The sequence below is a fragment of the Dermochelys coriacea genome, chromosome 1, assembly GCF_009764565.3.
Source record: "Dermochelys coriacea isolate rDerCor1 chromosome 1, rDerCor1.pri.v4, whole genome shotgun sequence".
NCBI lineage: Eukaryota > Metazoa > Chordata > Testudines > Dermochelyidae > Dermochelys > Dermochelys coriacea.
The window spans coordinates 75,535,024-75,551,347 of NC_050068.2; the positions used below are offsets into that span (position 1 = coordinate 75,535,024).

A 16,324-nucleotide genomic window follows, 5' to 3' on the forward strand; every position below is an offset into this window, starting at 1 on the left:
TGGCTCATGTGTTCCTAAATTGATTCCTGCTCCCTATGCAAGTATAATGGGGCTGTAGCTTGCTATTTCAACCCATAAACAGAATTAGTTGCTGTAGAAGGGTGGAGCTGCCATGACATGGCCTGTGGAAGATTAGGTGGTTCATTCATTGTTCCAGCACTATCATAATGGCTACTCCAGAAAAACCTAAAAAACAGAAAGCTCTCTTATTCCTGACTTCTACAAAACCCAGTTGCTCATGCTTTTTATAGTGACTGGCACACCTTTATGCCATTTAGAAAAAACTGTTTTTGCATGGGCCTGTCATATCACAGGATGCATAATCAATAAATCATACACTTGTGGTTTCATTAGCAATAAGCGATGACACAAAGAGACAGAGTGGTAAGAAACAGAGATTTTCAAAAATATACTAGGAAGCCATTGCTATTTGTCTCCAAAATATTCCAGGCATTCCTAAACCATGCTAATCTATGTTTCTTCTGCCACACCTTAGTTTCACCCATCATACCACAGTTGTATATTCTACATGCCAAGTCACATTTTTTTATATTTCAGCATTCAGCAGACTTCACAGTGTCCATTAAATGAAGGCTGTCGTAAATATAAAGGGAAGGGTAAACATCTTTAAATCCCTCCTGGCCAGAGGAAAAACTCTTTCACCTGTAAAGTGTTAAGAAGCTAAGATAACCTCACTGGCACCTGACCAAAATGACCAATGAGGAGACAAGATACTTTCAAAGCTGGAGGGGGGTGGGGCACAAAGGGTCCTCTCTGTCTGTGGGATGCTTTTGCCGGGACCAGAGCAGGAATGCAGGTCAGAACTCCTGTAAAAAGTTAGTAAGCAATCTAGTTAGATATGTGTTGGATTCTGTTTTGTTTAAATGGCTGATAAAATAAGCTGTGCTGAATGGAATGTATATTCCTGTTTTTGTTTATTTTTGTAACTTAAGTTTTTGCCTACAGGGATTTTCTATGTTTTGAATCTGATTACCCTGTAAGGAATTTACCATCCTGATTTTACAGAGGTGATTCTTTTACTTTTTCTTTAATTAAAATTCTTCTTGTAAGAACCTGATATCTTTTTCATTGTTCTTAAGATCCAAGGGTTTGGGTCTGTGCTCACCTATGCAAATTGGTGAGGATTTTTATCAAGCCTTTCCCAGGAAAGGGGGTGTAGGGCTTGGGGGGATTTTGGAGGGAAAGACGTTTCCAAGTGGGCTCTTTCCCTGTTATATTTGTTAGACGCTTGGTGGTAGCAGCAATAAAGTCCAGGGACAAAAGGTAAAATAGTCTGTACCTTGGGGAAGTTTTAACCTAAGCTGGTAAAAATAAGCTTAGGGAGGTTTTCATGCAGGTCCCCATATCTGTACCCTAGAGTTCAGAGTGGGGAAGGAACCTTGACAAAGCAATGGAAGGAGAGAGTGAATAGAAAACTCTACATGCTAAACAAAGTAAACAAACTGCTTTCCCAGCAAGAAATCTGCATGACATATTTGTCACCAAACAAAACAGCAGAGCCACTTTCGACAACTAGAGATTCAATTTCAACTAATATACTGAAAATTCAGAATAAAAATAGCATTTCAATTGAAAATCAGACAGATTAAAAATGTTATTAAAAGCATAGCTAGATAATATTTTAGCAACTACTTTATCTGTCTCTTCTTGGTTTCATAGGAGAAACATTTTTCTTTTGTTTCTTCTGGGGAAACTCATATAATAGTTGTTGAAATATTAGAAAAAAATTTACAGCTATGGCAGTGTCAGCTACTTACTAATGTTAATACATTGTGGAAAAAAATAAAACAAGTGTATAAGTACCTGCGTCCATTCATTAGTTTGAGGGTCATAGGATTCCATAGTGTTCAGGTATGTCTGGCCATCATATCCACCCACTGCATATAATTTATCACCAAGAAGACAGACACCAACTGCATCTCGAGGCATACTCAAAGGAGCCACCATTGTCCAAGTATCAGTTTTTGGATCATATCTGAACAAGAAGAAAGGAAGCTGCAAGCTTAATGAAAACCTTGGTATTAGCTCATGTCCATCTTTACAGAAAATCTGTTCTCTTAAAAGACTTGTATACAAGCTTCTTATCATGAACAATCTTTTCAGCAGCAGAAAAAAGATTATGTGCTAGATTCAGATACTTCTATGTTGAATGGTAATTTATTCTGTGATTAATCCCTAGGAGATGAATGGACTATTTACAGAGTAAGATGCTGTTTAACATGACTAAGAATGGCAGAATCGGGCCCTATGTAATAAAACCAAACTAGTTAAACCGTTCTTCTATAGTATAATGGAAACTACTTTTCCTAAAATTAGATTGAACTCTACAGTAAGTTGATTAAAACCTGTCTGAGAAGTCAAGACATGTTTCTTGCTGTATTGTGTCACTGTTACTCATTTAAGTAGCACTACTCTGTACGGGTAATACCATTAAGATCTATGACCCTCCTCACATGGTAAGATACTAATCAGTATGATTAAGATTGTCAGAAGTGGTCCCCAATGTTTATTCAAAAGTGAAAATGTATTTTTGCAATATAAATGGGTTTGCTGTGCAGAACCGATGAAATCAGTCACACAACACTGATTACATCAGAATATAGGGCAAATTCCAGCAGTCCTTTTGCCATACTGTTTGGAAAGAAAGAAAGAAAGAAAGAAAGAAAGAAAGAAAGAAAGACGATTGATCTAATGTAAAAAAAAATGTAAGTAGTCTCTATTCCAGTGTAATATGTCTGTTATTAGATTTAAAAGCGCTGGGTAAAATGTTCAAAAGTACCTAAGAATTTAGGAGCCTAAGTTGCACCAAAAGTCAATAAGAGCTAGGTTCATAATAAGTCACTTAGCCATAGAGTCAAAAAGATACTTAGATGTGATGCTTTTATCTTTTAGGTTCCTAGAAAATCACAGGAATACAGTGATTCACAGAGCCTGAGTGACAGGTTTCAGAGTGGTAGCCATGTTAGTCTGTATCAGCAAAAACAACAAGAAGTCCTTGTGGCACTTTAGAGACTAACAAATTTATTTGGGTGTAAGCTTTCATGAGCTAGAAACCACTTCATCAGATGCATGGTGTCTATGCTCCACTATGAATGGGGAGAGATAGACAATTTAGAGTGGAATTCACAAAAAACAGCACACTAGGTGGGGAGTCAATTATATAGCCAACTGGCAATCTCAAGGAGAGGAGTGTGTCATAAGCCCTGCCCATCTCATGGAGATAGTCACCTGAGCCTGGGCTGCAGGGAGAAACTTGTCCCTATTTGTGATCCACAACCATGAACCCTCTTTGGAGTTAGGCACCTAAGGCAATTTTTGCAAGAAGTCAGGGGACAGAAGTTGGGAAGACAAGGAGGAGGACCACATCCCTTATCAGTGTTAGACCAGTTGCTCAGGTAGTCATCAAGAATGCAGAACACACCCCTCCACACACACACTGTTGATGAGACATGATTTAAACAAGGATCTATATCTCTCAGGTGAGTGCTTTGGTACCTTTCAGGTGTGTGCTCCATTCATTGGGCTTTGGAATATTGAAATGTGGGGCTCCCTTAGTCTCTCCTGTTGAAGCCATTGGAGAAATATTTAAAGAGTCATTTCAGCCAGAGAGAAAGAGAGAGACAGAGAGCACCCAGGATCCTGTCCTCCTGCTCCAATGACTCTTTAATTATTTATCCAAAGGAAAACTGCTTCAACATAAAAATTGGAGGGAGCCCCACAGCAAAATATCCCATAGCCCAATGGATGGAGCACACACCTGAAAGGTAGCAGAGTCCTGTTCAAATCCCTTAATCTCATCAGGCAGAGCAGGGCTTGAACTGGGTCTTCCACATACCAGGTGACTTCCATAACTATTGGGCTAGACATTATGAGAGAGAGCCGCTGCCACCACGCTGTTTTGTGTGAACTCAAAAACGCATGCCACTGAGCATAACTACTGGATTGGGTCCCACATGCAAGTTAGGCAACTTATCTTTACCTGACTTGTGAATCATTGTGAAGCTTAGATGGCAGATAGGTGCCTGGACTCCTGAAGTGGTGCAGTGTGCGCATGCCCAGAGACAGACATACAGGCACCTAAGGAACCTTTTATTGAAAAGATTCTTAGGTGTGGAATGAGTTTAGACACCTACAGAGTTCAGTGGGAGTTTTGTGAATTGCAGTAGTGCCTAAATCTGGGACTCGGGCACCTAAGCACAGACTTAAGTGCCTAAGAACTTTTGTGAATCTAGGCACTCCTGATTAGTAGCAATTGTGAATCAGACTTCAAATTTCAACTATTTTAACTATGTATGTAAGGGCATTTCCCAATCAATCTGATTGTTTTGGAGAAAAATAAAAGCTATATTTCTTTGCATGTCTTTCCCAAATCTTCTGCAGCTGGAAGTAATACTGCATATTTATTATTATTATTATTATTATTTTATTAGAGGTCTAATAAAAATACTCAGTATTTTTCAGTTACAATTTATATTATTTGGGGGTTATTTTGATCAATTTTTAAATAGCATTTCCTCCCAAATAGGTGATGTTCAGGATTTAGTTGGGGATTGGTCCTGCTTTGAGCAGGGGGTTGGACTAGATGACGTCCTGAGGTTCCTTCCAACATTGATATCCTATGATTCTATGATTCTATATAAGGCGGTTCAAAATATGAGCAAAAGCTCAGTAGCCTCTCTCCTTACCCTAACCTTGAAAGCTTAAAATGTATTAGTTTCTATATTCAGGAACTTTTATGGTATCCCCTCTCACCCTGGAGCACACGCAGTTTCTACAAAGATGAAATGTACAGCTGTTTTCCACAGAAGACTGCAAGAAAATGTAAGCATTTTCCAGGCAATTACAAATAGGGAGCTCTTTTTTCAGTTGTGTTTTGTTGACAAAATTGAGTTCTAAGAATTCTATTTAGCCCCTGGTTACCTGTTTATAAAACAAAACAAAACACAGTGATGTTATTTATATTTAGCTTGTCTGTTTTTTCAGCTACTCACCTTGACCCTTGCAATCAGAAAGAGAATACTGTATCATAGAGTCTATTAAATTTTATTGCCCTCTGGGAGGGGAAGACACAATGCACGCTTGGTAAAGCTGGTTGTAAAATGAACATTAGCTAGAGGCATATGGTGCTTTTGGAGGAAAAGTCATACAGTCTTTGACAAAATCCATTCAGAATTAACATTTTTTGGCTTTACCATATGTGTATTTCCCCTTCCAGGTCTTCAGACATTATTGTAATCCGCCCCCTGCTCCCCATAATTTACAACAATTAGGATAAAACTGGGAGTTATAATAGAATTCCTGGTCTTTAGTGAAAACATTCAGTTCTTTAAAAAAGATGGAGGAGGAAAAATGCATGATAGTAATATTTTAATTTGCAGCTAGACAGTACAAAAACCTGCTCACTTTACTTATCTGAGTAGTTTCAGTGAAGTCAATAGGATTAATAAAGTCAGTAATGTGTGTAGATGTTAGCCCCAACTATATGTTTAGCTTTAGAGATCAATTTAATCAAGGTGAAAATAAAGACAATTAAATCTTTTAACACCCAATTAGGAGAACATTATTATGAACTTCAAAGCAGTTAAGAAGGCACTAAAACCCTGCTGTTAAAATATTTAACAAAGATTTCACAAATTGCCATCTTTTAGGTACAGTATATGGGCTCTGGCACTATCTAAGTTACGTCCTTCTTAGAAAATACATTTAACTGAGGATGATAGTATAGATGGAAAGAAGATGTGGATGAAGCTTTTTTTTAAACAACTAACAAAATCATCCAAAGCAGAGGGCTTGGTGGTAATGGAGGACTTCAACTACCCAGACATCTCTTGGGAAAATAATATAGCAGGGCACAGATTATTCAACAAATTCTTGGACTGCACTGGAGACAACTTTTTTATTACAGAATGTGGAGAAAGCAACTAGAGGAGAGGCTGTTCTAGATTTCATTCTGACAAATAGGGAGCAACTGGTTGAGGGTTTGAAGATGGAAGGAAGCTTGGGCGAAAGTGATCATGAAATGATAGAGTTCATGATTCTAAGGAAAGGTAGGAGGAAAAACAGCAAAATAAGGACAATGACAGACTTTAGCAAACTCAGAAAATTGTTAGGTAAATGGGAAGCAAATCTATAGGGAAAAGAGTTCAGGCGAATTGGCAGTTTTTTAAAGAGACATTATTAAAGGCACAAGAGCAAACTATCCCAATGATGGGAAAGATAGGAAGTATGGTAAGAAACTACCCTGGCTTAACCAGGAGATCTTCAATGACCTAAAACTCAAAAAAATAGTCATACAAGAAAAAATCATGCATGTAGGGCATGTAGGACAAAACTAGATATGCCAAGGCACAAAATTAAATTAAACAAGATAAGGACATAAAAGGGCAACAAGAAAACCTTTTACAAGTACATTAGAAGTAAGGGGAAAACCAAGGACAGAGTGGGCCCAATGCTCAATGAGGAAGGAAAGACAACAGAAGTAAACATAGCAATGGCTGAAGAGTTAAATGCCTTTTATTATTTCAGTTTTCATCAAAATGGTTAATAGTGCTCACACGACTAATATGGTGAATATCCATGCAAATGGGGTAGAGTCTGAGGCTAAAATAGAGAAAGAACAAGTTAAGAATTACTTAGACAAGTTAGACGTCTTCCAGTTGAAAGGGCCTAACAAAATATATCCCAGAATATTTAAAGAATTGGCTGAAGAGATCTCTGAGCCACTAGCAATGATCTTTGAGAACTTATGGGGAATAGAAAAATACTCAAGGAATGGAAAAGGGAAAATATAGTACCCATTTATAGAAAGGAGTATAAGGACAATCCAGAGAATTACAGACCAGTCACCTTAACTTCAGTACCCAGAAAGAATAAAGGAGCAAATAATCAAACAATCAATTTGTAAGCACCTATAACTTAATAAGGTAAGTAAAAGCTAACATGGATTTGTCAAGAAAAATTCAAGTCAAACCAACTTAATATCTTTGGGTAACAAGCCTTGTAATTGGAGGAAGAAGTAGATGCAATATATTTTGACTTTAAAAAGGCTCTTGATCCTGTCTCACATGACCTTCTCACAAGCAAACAAGAGATACGATACATAGCCCAGATAAGCCTAATATAAGATGGATGAGAAACTGTATTCAATGAGTAGTTATCAGTGGTTCACAGTCAAGGTGGAAGGGCATAGTGAGTGAAATTCTTCAGGGATGTATCCTGGGTTTGGCTCTATTCAATGTCTTCATAAGTGATTTGGATAATGGCATACAGAGTACACTTATGAAGTTTGTGGATGAGACCAAGGAGAGGGAATTCAAACACTTTGGAGGACAAATTAGAATTCAAAATGCTCTTGACAAACTGAAGAAATGCTCTGAACTAAATAGGATGAAATTCAGTAAGGACAAATGCAATGTAATACACTTGGATCTGGGGGTTATAGTGGATCATAAACTAAATGTGAATCAACACTGTAATACTATTGCAAAAAAAGCAAAAATCATTCTGAGATGCAGGAATGCTATAAACAAGATATGAGAAGGAATTCTTCCACTCTACTCAGCATTGATAAGGCCTCAACTGGAGTATTGTGTCCAGTTCTGAGCACCACACTTTGGGGAAGATGTGGACAAATTGGAGAAAGTCCAGAGGAATGCAACAAAATTTATTAAAGGTCTAGAAAACATGACCTAAGAAAGGATTTAAAAATGGATTGTTTAGTCTGGAGAAGAAAAGACTGCAGGAGACATGACAACAGTCTTCAAGTACATAAAAGCTTGTTATAAATAATTGGGTGATAAATTGTCATCCTTATCCATTGAGGACACAACAAGGAGCAATGGTTTTAAATTGCAGCAAGGGAGATTTAGGCTAGACATTAGGAAAAATGTCCTAACTGTAACGGTAGTTAAGCACTGGAATAAATTATATAGGGAGGATGTAAAATCTCCATCATTGGTGGTTTTTAAGAAAAAGTTAGACAAACACATATCAGGAATGGTCTAGATAATACTTAATGCTGATTTAGTGTGGGGGACTAGACTAGATGACCTATTGAGATCCCTCCCAGTCCTACATTTCTATGATTTTGTGATTCTATGTGTCAATGCCTTTGTGTCTACAAAAACCTAGAATCAAGTCTTGTTCAGGTTACATATGCAAATAAGTTTGGTGTATGAATATCTGTTTTTAGTCAACAAAAGTCCAGGACTACAAGAATGGAGATGTTTCAGAGTAGCAGTGTTAGTCTCTGCAAAAAGAAAAGGAGTACTTGTGGCACCTTAGAATTGTTAGTCTCTAAGGTCCCACAAGTACTCCTTTTCTTTTTAAGAATGGAGATGTTGCAGGTCACAGTTATGTGGAGAAGATTCTAGAATACCTGTTTACAATATGCCTGGCTCAAAGAAGTGCTTAAATCTCTCACTTTCATGCGCACTAAATTAATTCACAACTTTTTTTTTGTATGGGTTTATTTAACATAAACAGTTCAAACACTATGTATGTGAAATGACATAAATACTATTATGTGCCCATTTTTTAATAAAAAGGAAAAGTGAATTAAAATTAACAGAGATTAGGTTGTGTCATATTTCAACACAAAAAAGCAAGCAATACAATTTGTTTCCTTAACTTCTCTCATGATGCCTGGTTATTAGATAAGAGTAACATTTTATATAAAGTGCAAAATTCAACCCTCAGCTATATGTTTATATTCCCATTGATTTCAGTGAGGGGAAAATTCAACCCAGAAACAAGGGAGTAACCAAAAAACATATGTGGCTGAAAAAGAAATGCATTTCACACTCTTCTTTTTTTTCAAATTCCAAAGTAACACTGCTACTATTTGACAACCAATACAGATGTTAGAAAAGCAAAAAGTGTTCTATCAGTTTCACTCTCTCTGTTTTTATAATTCATGAGCCTCAGGTAAATCTAGGGTTTCATGCCCATGTCCACTTCCAAAGATTTTGATTAACCTTCTCCTTGGAAAGAAGTGGCAACTTTAACTCTGTATGTTCCCACTTTCCTCTTTAGTCCTCCCTTTTAGCATTATAACTTTTGCATACCTTTGATATGTTAATTTTTTAAATTTTTCTGTAATAATGTAACTAAAACCTCAATTAAATGTAGAAGCCTATCTGAAAATCACAGGCAGGATGGATCTTAATAGCTCCAGTAGTGCCCTGGTGTCTATTAAACTCTCTTGATTCACAGAATATTTCCTTGTGAAATGCAAAGTACAGGTTATACACTGTAAATACAGTGTCAGGCAATAACAGTCCTGCTGAAGGAACCACCATGGTGCAGTGTTCATCAGAATTACTGAAAGAGCTTTTTTTTTTATTACTTGCCTGACTATAATTTTAAAATTACTAAATTTTAGCTAAATCTAATTTGGTATTGCAGGTTTACTTACATGCTGAGCTCTTGTCTCTCCAATAAGAAAATATTTCTGCCTTAGGTACAGAAGTTTCCAGTGGAAATGTGAACAGACCTTAGATCTGCTTCTGTGTTAGTGTGCTACTAATAAAACAAAACAACACAAGTATTGTTTTCTATAAGCCCACTTTTGTATGATAGTTGTTATGGTAATAGATGATATATATCTTATTAATGTACTTATATATGGTTAATAACATTTTTTAGTACATTTGTCATTTAGTAAAAAAACAACAACAAACCTTAACTTTAACTCTTACAATTTTTAGGATAGAGACAATTGTAACCTGTCTTGCATTCCAAAACAGCACATGTAATTGTACACTAAATGGATACCTTTCTACATAGTCCAGCAGTCGGGAACAGTGGTTAGAAGCAGGAGCATCATGGCCTCCAACTGCATAGAGAAAGCCATCACATGTGGCCACACCTACGCCTCCTCTTCTCTTACACATTGGCGCACACATATTCCATTTATTTGTGTGAGGATCATAATACTCCATTGAACTCAAACACGAACTTCCATCGCGACCTCCGACTGAATATAACCTAAAAAAAACCAAGCCAAAACACGCAAATTTCAGTACAACAAGAACTTCAATTAGCAAAACTATAAACAGAGAGGCTTTGTTTACTTTTCTTATCTGTTGTCTGAAATGAAGGGAGTACGGAATATGTTTAGTCCTATTTTAAGCTCACAGAAGTATAACACACTGGGAAATATGTTGATGTTAGTACTATTTTTAAATTCACATTCTTCTTCATGTTCTGCCAACACTCAGTGGAATGGAAGTTATTTCTTGACTAGTCATTTGGGAATAGGTGGTTTAATTCTCAGATCAAAATGCAAACTACTTTCTTCTGCCTCATGAGCCAGAAATCTCCGGAGAACCTACTTCTCATACGATTTCCAAACCACAGAAGCAGGGTTGCTGCACAGTTGCCCACCATAAGTGGAGGGAAGGTTAAAAAAAGCAAGGAAAAGTGTAGGTGCTCAGTCACTCTAGGTAATATGAGTCAAATAAGAACTTGGATAAACAGAGCAATGGATGAAAATGGGTGAAGATGAGGAAAGAAATAATCTGAGTGAAAACTACTGTACAAATTTTAGAATTGCAGTTTTAAAACATAAATGGAGGGAAAATGAATGTTTGAAATCATAGAAAAATATATTATACAAGCTACTGCATATAATTTAGAAGAGGAAAAAGCAAATTATGCAGACAGAAAGCAGAAGCAATATCACCATCTTCCCATGCACAGTCTATCCACAATTTTCTTGGCTGTCCTCCTGTTCTCTGCCCTTGAATTCCAGTCTCAAAGGGCTCCAGAATAGGATTCCCTTCATCCAGCCTTCATATATGCCCATACCATATCAGCCTCCTCTCTTGTGGCTTCTCTCTGATACAGGAAACTTTGGTATCATTCCTCATTCCACACATGGCCCAGCAATGCTCTTCTCAAGTGTCTCTCTTTGGTCTCTGATCCTAACAGAAGAGCTGGTCTTACCATAGTTTTGTGTCATTGTCCCGTAAGTAATTTCTGCATTTGTTGATCATAAATCACTCCACTTATCTTGTACCAGACTTCCCCACAGTCAGCAGCCTTCCCTGAAGTTTACTGTTGATTTGTCCATTTGTCACTAACCTGCCCCTCAGGAACTTAAACACGGAAACCTGATTTAGGAACTGACCCTAATTGTTGATATTCAACTGTCTTGGTTCCACGGGAGTCCCCACATGACTTCTGTCTTTTCTTTGCTCATTTTGAGACCATAGTTTGTTAGTTCCCTTTTCCAGGCATCACTTGTCTGGACCAAGTATTCCTCACTATCAGCCATTAGCACAACATTATCTACAAAATTTAACTCTGTACCATCTTCCATTTGGAATTGCTTACTTATGAAGCCAATCACAATTATGAATAGAAATGGATAAGCACTGATCCTTGATGGAGCCCAACCTTCACCTCAAAACCCTCCATTGCACCTAAGGGCGTCTGTACCTTTGTCATGGAACCATCCTACAAAACCATCATCATCTGGACAAGGTCCTCCAGTACCCCCACAGAATTGCAGTGGAGGCCTCAGCAGTCACTAAGGTACTTTTTCAAATGTTTTCTCCAAATTGAGGAAAGCTTCTTTTCCATCACCTGTTTATTGATTGTCATATAATCTGTCATCCTTTTTCCTTTTCTAAAAGAAAATCACTCCTTTCCTAAAACGGGCTCCACTATTCAACAAATGTGACTATGAATGATTCTCTCTAACAGTTTCATGCAGTGGGACAGCATTAATTACTTGGTACTTTGAATAATCTTGTATGTCACCTTTTGTTTGTATACAGGTACCACTATAGACTTTCTCCATTCTTCTGGAATTTTCTTCTCTTTCCAAACTGTGTCCATCAATGTCTCTCAAGTCTTTGATCATACCTGCCATGACTTCATCTGGACCTGCTGACTTTTCAGGTGCCATTTTCAGAAATGCAGCCTTAACATCTGCTTCTAACAGGCCATTGCTTATCAGTTCACACAACAGTAGTTTGGCATATAAAGGGTTCTTCTTACTAAGTAGACCCTCACAGTATTTTTTCCTCCTGTTATGTACCATGTTTCTTGTTACAAGCAGTCTGCCCCTGGATTCCTTACAAATGGCATCTTCCATCTTCCCTCGTTTTGCTTCTTGTCCACATGATCACATACATTTTCTGTCTGGCAAGTTGAGGACAGTTGTTCAACTCATTATATAGCTCGCCTAAAGTTAGGTTTTTCACCATTCTGACTGCTTGCTTTGCTGATCCCTTGGAGACTCTGTAGGCAGCAACTGCTTCTTCTTATGGGTTACTTTTCATCACCTTTATGACTTTTTCCTTATTTCTTACTCCTTTCTGCACTTCCTCATTCCACCAGCAGTTTTCACAAGATATCCTCACTGTGGAGCTTAAATCTGGTGCAGAGCATAATCTGTCTTATTATGTCTTAAATGTAGATATCTAAAAACTATGGTAAAGTCCTAGTTTGTTTTCATAGGCTTCTAATTGAATCTGTGGGGATTCTGATCTATGTAATATACCTAAGGGATAGTTTCAGGAAATGACACATGCAGGTACTGTTTGTTGATTTTCCTTCAATGGCATATATGATGAATGTATCAGCAAGGGCTGATTTATGTGTGGAAGTCCCGGAAAAACTCTAAAATCTATTTTCAAATTCCAATTATGAAAATGCTGTTGAATTATGTTTCAGTTCTGCTTGTAACTATTGTAGGCAAATGAAAATAATTTCCATCCCTTATAATGGTTCCTATGATGACATGATTCTGATTTCATTTTCCAGTGTTACCCATACTGCATACAGTTTTATATGAATCATTTCCCAGTCTGCTGCCTGTTCTACAGTGCCCACAGATGAACTAATAGAAATGCAGGCTATTTTAAAGTCCAAGCATTGAGCAATTTAGGATGCAAAAGTTTCCTGCTGTGAAACAATTATTCATTTGGAAGCTTTTATTGTTCTAAAACTCCGTGAATTCCAAGCTCATTAAATGTACATTTAGTGTTATGTTTCTTTGGCACTGAAGATGATGTCCAGAACAAGGAAGCACAATTCTATCACTAATCTTTAGTAAGTCCATGGAACTTTGAGGTATTGCCTCATAGACACCCTTGTACGGTAACACAAGTAGGCAAGGGAATTAGGCTACATTGATATGTCATGTGAAGTGGATGTCAAATAAAGCAACAATGCAAAAGAATAAAGTAATTCTCTTACAAGAATGCCTGCAAACTCAGTCTTAAGACACCTACCTTTTCATCTGATTTCTATTGTTCAAGATAACTGAAATCAGGGGTCACTATAAATTGATGTTCCCTGCATGGCTAATATGTGCAATGCATATACAATAGTTCTGCTAAGGTTTGCATGGGGGAAATTCCATTTTGAAAGTGAAATGCATAATAGAGATCTGTACTAATGCATTCGCTCCCAATCTCTAATGCCATCATTGTAGCAAAACTATATTATAGTGAGCAACAATAGGTCACAAAACACTTTCCACTACAACCCTGTTTTCATATGCAAGACATAGATGTCTACCTGATATGCAGGCAAATAGTATACTAGGCTTTAAATATCAGAACCAAGATTTTCAAAGGTGGGAGTTAAAAATTAGTGTGAAATCAGTGTTGCTTTAAAGTTCTAGATTCATAGATTCATAGATTCATAGATACTAAGGTCAGAAGGGACCATTCTGATCATCTAGTCGACCTCCTGCACAGCGCAGGCCACAGAATCTCACCCACCCACTCCTACGAAAAACCTCACCTATGTCTGAGCTATTGAAGTCCTCAAATCGTGGCTTTAAGACTTCAAGGAGCAGAGAAGCCTCCCTCAAGTGACCCGTGCCCCATGCTACAGAGGAAGGCGAAAAACCTCCAGGGCCTCTCCAATCTGCCCTGGAAGAAAATTCCTTCCCGACCCCAAATATGGCGATCAGCTAAACCCTGAGCATATGGGCAAGATTCACCAGCCAGATACAACTTATCAGATCTTAACAGATCTACTTATAATGCTCCACTCTAGCTATGTCTAAACAGCTCAGCTAATAGTTCTATGAATGCTTTATTGTGCATGACTCTGTCCTGACATGGAGAAGGTGGTAGAGAAAGCAAAAGAAACAACTCCCGTATCTGCATCTGCTAAGTTTATTTATTTATCTTGTGCTCATTTCCATGCTATCAAAGCGTCCCTAGGCACAGTCACAGTCATTGTAGCTATAGAGCTAGGCTCCCAAGATATTACTGAGGAGAGGACTGAGGTTTTGGCTCTGCTCCTCCTTTGCATAATCTGGGTAGGTGAATGCATGCTAAACCCTGATACTAGTACTCTGGCCAAATGAGGGTGGTAATAGTGGCCAAACAATAAGAAAAAATCCTATTTGCAAATATTTTATTAAAACAGTGTATAAAATTCAAAAATATTCATGAATTATTTTCTCAGCTTTATAGGATGAAATATATACAGCCATCTTCACATTATCAGTAATTTGTATTTTGGTAGCACTCAGATACTCCAGCAAAGGTTAAGGTTCCTTTGTGCTATACACAGTACAGAGTAATATTCAGTCTCTGCCCCAAAGAATTTATAATTGAAGTACATAAAACTGACAAAGTGTTATTATCCTCACTTTACAGATGGAGAACTGAGGCACAAAGTGAGTTAGTCACATAGGAAGTCAGTAGCGAAATTAATATCTGATATCCTGTGTCTGAGTCCAATGCCTTAACCTCAAGATTATACTATACTTGCAGCCAGTCATATATGCACAGTATGTATATGTGTCCAAAACACACACACACACACAGATTAGGTAGCCATTTACTATATCCTTGGATTGTGAAATATGGATTAAGGGATTCTAATTCTAAAAATAGTTTCTTCTGAATACAATTTGTTAATGGATTCTTGATAAGGTCTATTTATTCTCACTCTGTTAAGTATGCTTTAAACTGTTCTGTATTGGCTCATGCTGATTTTTATCCTTTGGTTGAGTTTATATTTTACAAATACTTTTTGACAGTTATTCATGCTTTGATGTGTTTGCCTCTTCCTCTGTATTTTATTTGCAAGCATTCAATACAAAGGAAATTTTAAAAAAGGAAAGAAAATAGCCAGAATCAAATACTACAAATCTGTCAGCAGTCTGATTTGCAGGAAATAGAGGATAAATTATATTTAAAAGTTATTTTCATCAATAATTGCTTAAAAAAGCAAATATATCTATTAAATCTAACTGTGCAATTAAACATCTAATGACGCTCAAAATGCAACTGCACCTTAACCAGATAGCTATGCCTCTAGCTTGACCCATTTGTTTCTATTCTCTCATTATGGGATGCTCAGCTCTTATGTGCCCCCTGCTACAGTACACAGAAGCACATCTATCTGCCTGCCTAGTTATGCCAGATATTGAGGGCACAAAAATTCTGCCTTGTGCTATGTGGATGCATAATGGGAGAAGAGGGATCAGGAAGCCTCTTGAGTTGCCAAATAGCAGCAGGGAGAAATTGCTTTCTACCATGCAAAAGACCACTGCAACTGACTGCTGCATCATGAAAGAGCAGCCAGCTTTGGGTCAGGTATATGTACCTTGTCCCGCAGCACATGGGCTCCAGTATGTGGCAGCTGTTAAACAATGGAAAACATTGTTCTTGTGTAAAAACCTTGTGTTGAGCCAACCTGCCCTGAGCCATTTTGCCCTGCAGTGCCTGGCTGGCTGGTAATGCTTTACACAGAATAGAAAGGCAGGATTTTTTCACTTAATACACATACTATTCTGCTAGAGTAAATATGTATTTAGCTGGATAAACTGTTAGAATTAAGCACTGAAATTATTATTTTATTGTCAAATCACAATCTCAAAGCTTCACTGACAAAATCAGTAATGAAACAACAGAAACAAGGAGACAAACCAGAGAGTCCTATTGATTTCAAGGGTAGGAATCAGAGAAGCAGTCATGTTAGTCTGTATTCGCAAAAAGAAAAGGAGTACTTGTGGCACCTTAGAGACTAACAAATTTATTTGAGCATAAGCTTTCGTGAGCAACAGCTCACGTCACATCGGATGAAGTGAGCTGTAGCTCACGAAAGCTTATGCTCAAATAAATCTGTTAGTCTCTAAGGTGCCACAAGTACTCCTTTTCTTTTTTAAGGGTAGGTATGACAGGGCATATGAAATCCCCATATGCAGAACGGAAACAGATGCAACTGCATGGGAGAGACATATTATTTTTAAGCTTCTAAACGGATAAAATAAACAAGTGAGACAGGGAAAAAACCAATACATATATAGAACTATAACTAATTA

General features: G+C 37.5%; 1 protein-coding gene across 1 annotated transcript in view; it reads right to left on the bottom strand.

The window, feature by feature from the left end:
- Positions 1-16,324, bottom strand: part of KLHL1 (kelch like family member 1) — a 447,831-nt gene that overhangs the window by 14,811 nt on the left and 416,696 nt on the right. Inside the window, exons 9-10 of the mRNA XM_038387225.2 lie at positions 9,796-10,008; positions 1,825-1,996 (exon numbers count right to left, since the gene is read on the bottom strand). Coding sequence (XP_038243153.1) covers positions 1,825-1,996; positions 9,796-10,008 — 385 coding nt within the window. The remainder of the gene's footprint in view (positions 1-1,824; positions 1,997-9,795; positions 10,009-16,324) is intronic.